The 12389-nt window shown below is 36.6% G+C and overlaps 2 protein-coding genes and 1 pseudogene across 2 annotated transcripts; all 3 read left to right on the top strand.

Moving 5' to 3' along the window:
* Positions 1 to 329: 329 nt before the first annotated feature.
* Positions 330 to 980, top strand: LOC126601163 (uncharacterized; annotated as a pseudogene).
* Positions 981 to 3068: 2088 nt separating this feature from the next.
* On the top strand, positions 3069 to 4357 carry LOC126604401 (pathogen-associated molecular patterns-induced protein A70-like). Its single transcript, XM_050271645.1, has one exon. The coding sequence runs from the start codon at positions 3220 to 3222 to the stop codon at positions 4138 to 4140; it is 921 nt and encodes a 306-aa protein (XP_050127602.1). The 5' UTR covers positions 3069 to 3219; the 3' UTR covers positions 4141 to 4357.
* Positions 4358 to 9555: 5198 nt separating this feature from the next.
* Positions 9556 to 11944, top strand: LOC126606048 (uncharacterized). The gene is made up of 7 exons (XM_050273515.1): positions 9556 to 9851; positions 9930 to 10029; positions 10142 to 10262; positions 10653 to 10774; positions 10864 to 10985; positions 11358 to 11517; positions 11687 to 11944. Exons 1-7 carry the CDS (start codon positions 9695 to 9697, stop codon positions 11712 to 11714), a joined length of 810 nt encoding a protein of 269 aa, XP_050129472.1. The 5' UTR covers positions 9556 to 9694; the 3' UTR covers positions 11715 to 11944.
* Positions 11945 to 12389: the final 445 nt, after the last annotated feature.

Raw genomic sequence — 12389 nt, 5'->3', positions numbered from 1 at the left:
CGAAGGCACCACTCCACCGAATATATGAAACCATGAGAGTTGTTCTTCAAGATCGAAGAAACATCTTCAGCCAAGTTTAAACAAATGACATCAAACACTATTATCAGCTGCAAGTAGACATGAAAGCGGCGCTAATTACTTCGATGAAGTAAGTGCTTTCATAATTTATTTTAAATATTTAATTATATTACATTTAATTTCATAAATTAATTTCCTTTAATTTTTGTAATTATATTTTCTAGGTACGCCAAGCGGAGGAAGTGTATACGGAAGGCAGCTCGAAACCCTTTGAGTTTCACGGTTGTTGGGAAATTTGTAAAGGGTGGGTGTTATTTGAAGATCCACCTCAACATAGAGTAGGTCCTATGCCGGTGTTCGAAACTGCATCCTCAGCTGTAGATATGGATGAAGATGGATCTCCTACCATTCAACAAACAAGGGAAGAAAATCCGTCTTCTAGTGAAGGTTCCATACCTAGGGCTATGGGATGAAACAAGACCCGAAGGTTGAAGGAAAAGGGCAAGGCAAATGATGATTACACCGCTAAACAGGAAGTGGCGGCCTCATTGCGATTAATGGCGAAGCAAAATGCCATTGTCCGGGAAGAAATGAACCGTAGGCATGAAGAACGGGCCAAACAAATACAAGAAGAGATGGATAATAAGAATATGGAAAGGAACACTTTGAATTACACTCCAATGAGTAAGGCCTATTTTAATGGGGAAAAAAAAGATATTACGACCCGGCGGCAGTTGTTTACCTCTGACTATACTCCTACAATGGTAGATGGTGAAGATGATGTTGATTGTGGATATTAAATTTAAGTTGTTGTAGTTTTTAAATTTAAGTTAATGTAGTTTTTAAATTTAAGTTGTAGTTTTTAAATATAAGTTGTAGTAGTTTTTAAATTTAAGTTGTTGTAGTAAATAATAAATTATGTTTGACCCTCGGTTGGATATGGTTTTTTGTGACAGAGCTAAAACGAGCCCTATGACCCTTTAGCCCTCAGTTTGAGATGGAAAGAAATATGGTCATGCACTATTCATTAATATATTGATTTCTTGGAGGACCAGAGGGCTAAAACGAACCATCTAACCATCATTCGGTTGGAGATGACATAAATTAAAAACCACGAGTTGTTGTATTGGTACAACTATTTGGAACAATCAGTTAAATCTCAAGCACTCACTAGTGAAAAATGATGTGAAGGAAGTTTTGTATTTGGGCTCCACATGAACCGAGTCCATCGGGCTTCTAACAAGTTGGGCCAGTCCAATGAGAAGCGAGCCCATTTGTATTATGGTGGCCTTCTGCCGACTGTTTTTGGAGTGAACAAAAGAAAAGGTGGTGGTGGTGGTGGAAGCTTGGTAATAATGGAGAACGGAAGAAGAGGAGGGAGGGCCATGTTAGCCAGCATGTTACCATGCTGTGTGTTGACATTCGAAATTTAATAGACAACCCCGGCCATGGCCATTGCCCATGTTGCCCCTATTTTCGGCAAAAATGTTTTAAAATACACCTTAATTTATACTACAAATACTTCCACTATCTTTATGTTTCAATTTGATTGCCCCTATACTTTATACCACATGTGAGTCCTCATAGGTCCCATTGAAAGTATTCCTGTAATCACTTACCAGAGTTGTGAATGGTCAACATGTTTGTGTACTTGAAACCGAAACTCTGAGAGGTGATAATGAGTCGTGAAAGCTAAAACATGAGAAGGAATGGATTGGTACGAGAGAAACTGCACTCAATCAATCTAGTTAATTTTCAAGTTTTCGAATATTAAATTACGGATTGTAATGTGGAATCCAGATATTGGTTTATCACGTCGTGTGTATTGGTACATTTTAGACATGCAAAATCGAACCCAACTGTTTGCATGGAAGAAGAACATCCTACAACCCAACTGTTGTTCTCTTTCTACATAAATTTGGTATAAGGAAAACTCCACTCCACTTCCAATTGTACGCCACTATCTATGAAGATTGGAGATAACCCTTGACTAAGGGTAATAAGAGCATTATAAACGCGTCGTTTCATGATGTAGTGTCTGAGAATAAATGGCTGGTGAGAGTATGATTAAAGCTCTTTTAATTAGGTTGCATTGTAATTTGCAACTACAAGTTGCTTTCTTTAGTTTTAGAGTAATGTTATATAGATTAAATTTTGGAAACTAAAAGATATAGAAGTTTATAATTGGTTTATTACTTAAGTATTGATAAACATACTTATTTTTATTGATGACAAATCATTTTGTTTACAAATTTAATCTCTCTAACCTTATCCTTAGTTTTCATTATCTCTTGTATCAAATGAGTACGTATCTCCCTATTTAAAGGGCTCCAAATGTATCTTTAAGGTAGTCAATTAAGTGAATTATAATCAATCTAAAAAGAGAGTGAGTTTTTTTCTCCTTAAAATCAAGTGTGAAACTTGGTCGTATTGAATCCACGATTAGCGACTTCAAACGAATTTGTTACTCTTGGTTGAGTGATTATCAAGTTATCTCCACGGTCCCTTGGTTCTCATTCGCGTCATTTCATGTGCACAAGCAAATGCTTTAGCTGCCTATTGGATCTAAAATCAAACTTAGAACTTCATGTGCAAAGAACGAACACTCTCTCCAACTCTTTTTTTTTTATCAAAATATATTACTTACGCTAAAAAGGAGAAGATGAGCTTAGCCTCACAATTGGATAGCAATAATGTGACTCAAATTCGCCTTTAGCGATAATCAAACTTAAAATAACTTACTTACAAGTAAAAAAAATACTACTAGAATATATAGTACTAAATGATAATTTTTTCTTCTTCATATAAACGATATTGAAAAAAAGTAAATCAAACTCAAAATTTCTTAGTGTTAATAAATTGTTTTCCACAACCGAATTGCAAATAATTAATCGCTAACCCTCTGTTTAATCCAACCACAAGCTCGCATTTTTGTCCCAACCACCGCTTCTTTTCTGTCTGTTTCCCACACGCAAACCCATCACTCAGCGACGCGTGCCTCGAGATCATGAAAAATGAAAATTAAAAATTCAACAAATAAAATTTCTACACAAAATACCAAGAAACCTGCACAGGATGATGAAAATATCCCACCCAAATAAAAAGGAGACATGGAAGCACACAGAAGCTTTCTATTTCTGCCCTTCTTCTTCCTCTCCCCATTTTTCACATCTCTCTCTCTCTCTCTAAACACTGTCAGCCATGTTTGAAGAATCTGTTACATCCCTGCCTTCTATTTGGGCTTCCATAAACAGCTGGTTCACTCCAACTGTCCTCTTCCTCCTCCTCAATGTCATGATTGGCACCATCGCCATTGCTTCAAACTTGGGCTCCACCCAGAAACAGCAGGACCCGCAGCAGCACCAGAACAACCACCAAGGCGGAGGCCTCGCCAGATCTCCATCTATGCTGCAGAGGCTCAAATCCATCAACCTCTACCAGTACAGATCCCCGGAGCCACACGCCGGCACTTTCGAGCAACACCCAGAAACTACTGAGGCTACCCATTACGCTTTTAAGCACACCCACGAGCTCGAACAGCCCCCATTGACCAGATCCCCTTCTCTGCTGCAGCGGCTCAAGTCCATCAATTTCTACCCATCTCAGCCCCCCGCCGCCGCTGCCCCTCCGCACAAAACCCATGAGCCGGAATCCAACTTCGAGCAAGCTCCGAAGCACGACGAGTTCCCAGATGACGACCTTTTTGAAGAACACGAACACCCAGAACCAGAAACTCCAGATTTTTCAGAAGCAGGTGATACACAGAGCAGTCTGGAGGAGGTTTTCAGTCAGCTGAAGCCGTTGCAGGACCACCATGTGAGCCGGACCAAGTCGGACACCAAGCCGGCGTCCGGCGAGGTGCCCGCCAAGCTCCCGAAGAAGATGAAGAAGTCTGCAAGCTCCAAGTCTGCTTTCGCTCACTTTCAAGAGGATGACGTCGCCGAGATTCGCCGGCCGGCGACGATGAGGGAGAGGAAGGTGGCGAAGGCGGCGGAGGACGATGATGAGGTGGATGCGAAGGCGGATGATTTCATCAACAAGTTCAAGAACCAGCTGAAGTTGCAGCGGTTGGATTCGATCATAAGGTACAAGGGCATGATTACAAGAGGGAGCGAGAAGTGAGGGGGAAAATTTTAATTATTTTCTGGGATTGGGTGGGTTTTTTAATTTTGGTTAATTTTGGGGGTGGGTTGGGGTCTAATGGATGTAACGTAGATCTGCTCACTACTCTGCTGCTTTGTGTTTGTACTATTTGTTCACATATTTGCCCTTTGTGACGTCATCTGGTTCCACCATAGTGTTACCAAATAACATTGTGGGAAGACTTCATTTTCTGCGATTTGAGGGTATTTGGTAAAATCCTATTTGCAGCAGCGTTAGAGCTTGTATGGCTCAGATTAATTCGCAGTTAGTACGTAACTGTGATTTATATGTAAGAAGAAATTCCGGAGTTCTAACTATTTTCCATGCAAATTTGGTGATGAAAATATTTGTTTTCGAAAATCCAGCCTACCAGGTATTTTGAACAATCTTCAACCGGTTGATTTTTAAACGCAATGATTAATCTTTGTTCATTTTCCAGACTGTTGATTAATTTGGCGTTGTTAAAGAAAAAATTGGTTGAAAATATCTGGTTAGTTTTCTAACCTTCCACTTCGATGTAGCCCATGTGGGTTTTGGGGTGTGGTGGAAGGAGTGGTAGCTGGCATTTGGTATGGTATTGACTATAAAAAACAATTTATAACCTAAACGGTTCTGATTGTCGCATGGAGTATGTTGCTCGAGTTGTTAAGAACGTCACACGAAGCTTTGTGTTAATCATCTTTCCCTTACCAGATTGTGTCGTGAAATTAGTTTTGATAATTTTATTACACTTTATTCACTTCTCTTTTTACATACAATAAGATATTTACTCACACTTTTAAAATGGTACAAGCAGTGCTACAATAAGGCGACACAATTGTAACGAGACTATCCATAATTACGTATCAAACTCATCGTAAATATATATCATCTTTGCTAACTTGAGACGGACTTCAACAATGTGGGGACAAACACCATTAAACTAGCAAAAATATTACTCATGTGTTGGAAGATATTTGCCTCTATTAAAAAATAACACAAATAATAGTACGAATAGATAGTAAATATGGTAGACTCTTAAACTAATGGCTAACTGGTTTAACTCGAACGTAATCCATAAATAAAATAACAGAGAAAGACTTTATTATCTTATATTGAAATACTTAAAAAATTTATAACTCAATTAATTAAAAGTATTCTCAAGCTCGATTTCTCTTTAGTTTAATATGGCTTTCGTCCTTTGTGCTTATATCCGCAAATTTAGGTGTTTGGTTGTGTTGCACGTGGGGGGGATTGCGTTTCCTTTGGTACTATGCAATACATATCCTCGTCTTGGTTTTTCCAAAATTAAGATAATATGTGGATGTATAATTTGCCGGAGTTTGCTACCAAATTGAGGATTTTAATGATGAACTGGACTTGGCTGCTGCAAATTCAACAGCAGTTGCTGCTTACACTTAATTTTGGCTGGACACATGTTTAAATTTTAATGTTTTAAATCAAAATTTGAACACGTGTTCAGCATGAATTAGGTGTAAGCAACAGCAAAGTTAAATCCTTTAATGATATGTACCTTATATTAAAAGGAAAACTAATGAAAATGACTTGAAAACTTTGAGTTTTAACGATAAGGACAAAATAAAGGGTAAAATGAATAGTACCATAATTGACTTTTTAGTGTAAAAATATGATTTTTCAAGGTAAAGTGAATAGTACCATGATTAACTTTTTAGTGTAAAAATATGATTTTTCATTAAAGTGAACAATACCGAAAATTTTCGTTAAAACTTCCTACATTAAATCTCTTTTCAGTCCTTCGGTTCTGGTCCTCATATTATCAAGGTTTTGTATTCACGTTTTGAATGCGAGTCATCAAAGGGAGGGCCCACATTAGAGGGTAAAAACTTTTTAATCTTCACTTAATCACTTTGAGCGACAATAGGTCCAAATTAGCGGAAGAGGATCTTCTACGGATTCATTTTATCGGGATCTTAAGGATTTCCACATCCTAACCGTTTATCGTATATCGTACGGTCAATTTTCGTCAGATGCTATTTGTGATTAATTTTAAATAAAAAAAAGTCAAGTAATTTATAACCACACGATACATGATAAATGGTTAAAATGTGGTAATCCCTAGGATCTCCACAAAGTGGATCCAGATGGGATCTAATTCCCAAATTATCCTTTCTCATCTCCATTTTTACTGTTAATCTCTATTGTTAATCACTAGATTACTATTCAAGATGCGTTAAACTAATAACGAACTCATGGTCAACAATAACTGTGTATTGAATTCATTACAAATGTATATCATTTTCAAATTTGTATGATCGAACTCGAGACCTCTTCTCGTTAAATATCTACCACTACAGTGTAAAGTTTAATAGTTTGACATTGGGGGGATTGTGAGGAATTTGATAATTGGAAATTAAACAAAATAAAAGGAGGATGATGATGCTATAATTGTTGTGGAAGCAAAGCAATGTCACAAGTAGATCTTGTAGCTCAATACAATAATTGAATAATTGTAATTTGGAACACATAGATGCCTTTGAGTCTTACACCAACTCAAACAACTTTTGCAAATGGTTTTTATCGAGGTCTACTAAGATGCTCAACTTGATGATTAATTATTAATTGAATAACCAAATTGTTTAAATACTTAATCAAAACCATAAAATTAAAAATTAATATAAAAAAGTAAATATTTTATTTACCTGGAAGGTGATAGTTTGTTTGGAAGCCTTTTTAAAATAAGTGAAAATATTTAGGTAAAAATATTTTTCGAAACTAATTCTTAATAAAATATTAGTAAATTTAGAAAAAATGCTTGAAGTATTTTCTAATAAAAAAAAGCATAATTAATCTTGTAAAAATGCTTTCAATTATTTCTTAGGTAACTTTAACGAAAAGCTTCCGGTACTGTTCATTTTAACGAAAAACCACATTTTTACACTAAAAAGTCAATTCTTGTACTATTCATTTTATCATTTATTTCATCTTCATCGTTAAAACTCAAGATTTTCAAATCATTTCCATTTGTTTTCGTTTATTTAAAAGCATTTCTGAAACTTAGTTATAAGTTGCTACCTTGTGTGAAACAAGGGAGTGGTATTTTTCCGATTAAGCAAAAGCTGTGGGAATATTATATGCATTGCCGCCTGATTGATTGCCTCTTCATTGAAAATGATAAGTTTCTGCCGTGAGTCAGTCTGATGGCGGTGTCGGATTCAATTTATCACTGCAGTATATATGTGTTGTATGGAAAATGACACAACGCTTCCAGAAGCATGCATCTTCCCACACCACATAATGTCAAACATAATTACCAAAGCAAATCATATGAAGATATTCATTTTAAATTTTGCGCACAGCGTTACATGATTATCATGATCTTAAACATAATCATTTGGATATTTATCTGTCGTTGAAAATATATATACATCTAACTTGAGCGTGTCACTGAAGATATGTTTTTCTTGGACGCTAGAAACGTCTCTCAGAAATAAATATCTACAGATGAGAACGGTTTAGGGATAATCCAAAGGGGATATTATTTGATAGGGTTTGACAAATGCACGTTTTACGTTGAATAAACATCATGTCCACTAGGAAAAATGGATTAACGTGGACCGTTCAATGTTCGTAACACGGTGAGGTGAGGGGATTGGTGAAAGGTAAATTGGTGTTGCTTTTTATGCTTTGTCTTGTTCTCGTGCTACGCATATGGAAACAAAGGGTTGTGTTTTCTTGTGTGCATTTCCACCCTAGCGTATGTCCTCGTTGCAAACTAGAAAACAAGGGATTCTGGCGGATGCATTTCAACCGTAACTTAGTCCTCGTGTGGACTTTTTAAGTCCTCTGTGAAAAACACGGTTCATTTTTAGTGGTCCGAATTATTAAGTATTTAAAAATTTTATCTATTAAATCCGTAATGAAAAGAAAAAAAAATTTCATCAACTGAATAACGACATTTTATTTTTTGTGCTATTCAGTAGTCTAGACACGAGACCATTGAAGAAAATTTATATTTTAAACAGTTAAAAAAAATGTTGTCAAATATTTTATTCATAACAAAATGAACAATTACTCTCTGAATTTAAAAAACAAATATTCACTTGCTAAATAATAAAACTCAATGGTGGACAGTTGAGTAAGAAGAAAAAATGACTTTAAAAATGAACAAGTCGAGTTTGGATTGCTAATAACAAAACAAAATTTAAAATAGAAAAGAAGATATTATATTCAATCTGGGATAGAGCTCAGGAAAGTTGAGATACAACTCAGGAAGCAACCACCCAAGAGGGGATTGGGAACCAGCTGAAGAGAGGGGAGCGAGAAGAGGGAAGAGGAAATGACATTGCCACCGACCCCAAGCCAAAGTTAGGGATCAACAGCTAGGGCTGGTTCTTCTGTTTATCGCAGCACTTGAATACTGACACGGTATTTTTGCAAACAAACAATCTATTAACTTGATAGTTCAATATGGTCAAAACGAAAATAGACTTACGTAGAAACACTTTGACTATATCTCTTTATCCGCAAAGAATTCTCGATATGAAAATACAAGCTGATATTTGAATAGGAAAAAGAGTGGATCTGCAAGGTTCCAAATGAATTGGCTTATTCAATAAAAAAACCTTATTTTTTGAAAAATTTATCTCGTGTCTGGTACTGTATAGTTTTAATATGTAAGAATTATGATGCGTCTCTAGTAAAAGGATGTGACTTTTGTATTTTATGACCGAATCTTAGTGAAAACTATTTTAACAGTCAATCATACCAAAATTTCTCTCAACAAAGGAGGGGCATTGTAAGATTTACCAACAAGATTTGGCCAATTTTTAAAATCATATGCCATATTGTTACTCATCCCAAATGACCTTTTGTTTTAGGGAACTTTAACAAAACGTTTCTGATACTGTTCATTTTAATGAAAAACTATATTTTTACACTAAAAAACCAATCATGATACTATTCACTTTACCCTTTATTTTGTTTTTTATCGTTAAAATTCAAAGTTTTCAAAACATTTTTCATTAGTTTTCCTTTTGTTCTAGGGGTGTGCTATCCACACACCATTTTTTACTTCTCACACATTCTCTTAATTTTCGGCCGCTGGATTGAATGAATTGAAGAAGATCAAATAATATAAATCAATAAGTGCTGTGTGAGGAGTAAAAAAGGATGTGTGGATATTGTAGACAGACCAAAATTCCTCTTTAAAAAAGCAATTAAAACTTGGATTTGACAGGGGAAAAGTAAAACAAACGGGCCCCGAAGTAAAGAAGCGCGACTGCGTTTGATTTGTACATGACTGTCATTTATTGCTATATCACAGTCAATCATACACCATTGATTACCAACATCTGTACCGCGTGGGTGTATTTACGATCCTGACACGTCTGACCTTTATAGCCAAACCACAACAAGATAAACAGAACAAACGACCCAACGATTCCATTTCAACTTTGACAAAAAAAAAAAAACGATTCCATTTCAAAAGGGGCTTTTTTACACCACCACCGCCCACCAGGCAGTGAGTGAGTGAACTTTAGAAAGAGAGAGAGAGAGAGAGAGAGAGAGAGGGATGGTGTGGATGGCAACTCAGCAGCTTGCAATCAGAGGGAAGAGACGGCGGATATGGGGAGGGGCGCTTCTGTGTTGGGTTTTGTTAATGCTGGTCACTCCCAAGATTTCTCACTCTCCCAAACACCATCTCTACGCTGACATGCGCAATTTTGTGGGTAAAATTTCTTATCGTTCTCTCATTGTCTTACTGAAATTTATGTTTTGATTGATTTTATGATCTGGGTTTTTCACAGGAGTGCCCAGTACCTTGAATGTGATCACAAATTTCCCATTTTTGGTTGTTGGTGTTCTGGGTTTTGTGCTCTGCGTGCAAGGGGGGCTTTTTAACATCAGGTTTTTTGCACTCTCTGGATTATATAGTACTTCATGCACTGATTTTGTTTGTTGCATTGATTTCAATGGAGTTTTGACTTTTTGGTTGGTGTTGTTTGGAAACTGGTTTTAGTTTGCCGGGTGAGGTTTGGGGTTGGGCACTATTCTATGCTGGAATGGCAGGGCTGGCATTTGGGTCTGCTTATTATCATTTGAAGCCTGATGATAGTAGAGTAACTTGGGACACCTTGCCGGTTAGTAATTCAATCCTTCTCAAGAGCTCTCGGTTTTAGCCATTAATTAGTGACATTTGCCCTGGTTATTTGTTTGTTGAAACGATTGAGAGTTTCAGTAAACGTAAGTTTTTATTTTGATGACTTAATTGTAAGTTTGTTACATTGGTCCCTGAAATGTACCCCGAGTTGAAGGTTTGTCCATGAATGTCGAAAGTAGCGTATGTTGTCCTTAATCTTGAACCTGTGTTGCGCCATTGACCCCTTTCGTGAAAGACCGTGAAGGAAGGAAAGTAAAATCAATTATTAAGGTCCATGATTTTGTCATTAACAAAGTGTCTGGATCCTAGTCATGCACAATCTGTTTCACTTTGTTTATTTTAATTGTTGAAGATAGATTCTGAATTGCAGATGATGATTGCATACTCCTCTCTTTTCTCTAGTTTTATAGTGGAGAGAGTAGGAGAGCGGATCGGTTTGAGCTGTCTGTTTGCACTCCTTTTCATTGCTTTTCTTAGCATTGCATATGACAGGTTAGTGTTGTGCTTCAAGTTTTGTGTTTTCCCCTCTATGTTCTTGTGCTAAACTCTTATAGTGGATATATGGATGAGTTTCTTTGCAGAACGTATAATGATATCAGGTTGTCCATGATGTTCCAGTTGATTCCATGTATGGCAATTCCAGCAATGTCATTTGTGTTCCCACCTAAATATACTCACTCAAGATATTGGCTTTGGGCCGCTGGTAGGCCATGTTCATTAATCTTTATTTCTTGAGTAAAAATAGTATGATTGTTAATTAGTCTATTTACTTGTTAATTAGTCTATTTACCGCCTCCTGCACAATTAAATACAGTACAAAGCAACAGTTTTTACTATTACGTTTTGAACCTTTTCTTTTGTGAAAGTAGAATATCGTAGCAAGCATATACAGGGGGAAATATTTTTCTTTGCCCCATTTTTTCTTGGTAAAGGAAAATTTCCACCTAGATATAAAAGTAACTTTCACAATGGATAGTCTGGATTTCAAATGTAAAAGTTTGACGTTTAATATATCGTTTAAGCATTCCACCAATGAACATTCCTATCTGCAAAGCATAAATGCTATTCTTTACAGGGGTTTACCTTCTCGCCAAATTTGAATCCGTTGCCGATGGCAAAATCTACCATGCAAATCGTTTCATTATCAGTGGACACTCGTTGGGGCATTTGTGTTTAGTGATGGTCCCTGTTCTGCTCAGTATCATGCTCATGAATAGAAACATTAAATGTCAAAGGTACTCTAGTTTTTTGCATCTTAGTGAAATTTCCCGTTATATTATGATCTGCGTGAAATGAAAGGTTAAATTGTTTGGCAAATGTTCCTGTTTTGAAGTGTTGATTTCTTGTTATAGTATGATCTGGAACACATTTCTTTCTCTTACATATTAGTGGGCTTGATAACAGAATAGGCGCCTTTAAAGAATGTTCATGAAAGAGGCAAGGCAGAGATGATGTCATTGTCTGTGCAGCGTCCCAGCAGATGCTCGAAAATTCTGTAAATGCGGAGTCATTAGAGGTAAAGTGTGATCTGTTGTACTCCCAAGTTTCAGTAAAAACTTGTCTCTGCCATTGAGCAATTAGATTAATCAATTTCAGTTGAATGAATTTATTCTCCGAATGCAAACTATTAATGATATTAGTCAATCATGTGCCTTCCCCTTCCTTCTTCCCTTTAATGAACTTTTCTCTCCTGGTGGCTGTGACGTGGTGATCGCCCATCGGCCGCCAGAATATAGGGAAAACCAAAAGAGGTTAAGAGGGCGTAGTTTAGCCGGACTTTGACTCACGTGATTACAGAAGTTAGAACCTCTTTTGTAACTGCACTGCAACGACAGCTTACCGGTTACTAATGATATAAACCCGGCATTTTAGTACAGTTATTATCTGCAGGGTAGATATATTCGTCGTCTGGGTTAATTATAGACAGGCCAATGAAGATTACACCATGAATTTTGTTCGAGTTGGAGTTTTCTCTTCCATATTGCTGATAATGTGGGTTTATTTTCTTTAGTAAAGTATCAGAGGGAATAATTGAAGTTACAGATATCACCTTTGTAGCACATGTATGGCACAAATTCCTTCACATGTATAATATGGTTCTTTTGGA

Source organism: Malus sylvestris, chromosome 15 (genome assembly GCF_916048215.2).
Source record: "Malus sylvestris chromosome 15, drMalSylv7.2, whole genome shotgun sequence".
NCBI classification, from domain to species: Eukaryota; Viridiplantae; Streptophyta; class Magnoliopsida; order Rosales; family Rosaceae; genus Malus; species Malus sylvestris.
Note: the sequence above shows the minus strand (reverse complement) of the source record. Positions and strands in the feature narration are given on the sequence as shown.

What these genes read in the sequence shown, in the direction of transcription:
- LOC126604401 (XM_050271645.1), top strand. Translation starts at nt 3,220, where the DNA reads ATGTTTGAAGAATCTGTTACATCCCTGCCTTCTATTTGGGCTTCCATA.
- LOC126606048 (XM_050273515.1), top strand. Translation starts at nt 9,695, where the DNA reads ATGGTGTGGATGGCAACTCAGCAGCTTGCAATCAGAGGGAAGAGACGG. An exon ending in TGACATGCGCAATTTTGTGG is followed by an intron (nt 9,852 to 9,929) that starts GTAAAATTTCTT and finishes GGTTTTTCACAG; the next exon opens with GAGTGCCCAGTACCTTGAAT. An exon ending in ATATTGGCTTTGGGCCGCTG is followed by an intron (nt 10,986 to 11,357) that starts GTAGGCCATGTT and finishes TATTCTTTACAG; the next exon opens with GGGTTTACCTTCTCGCCAAA.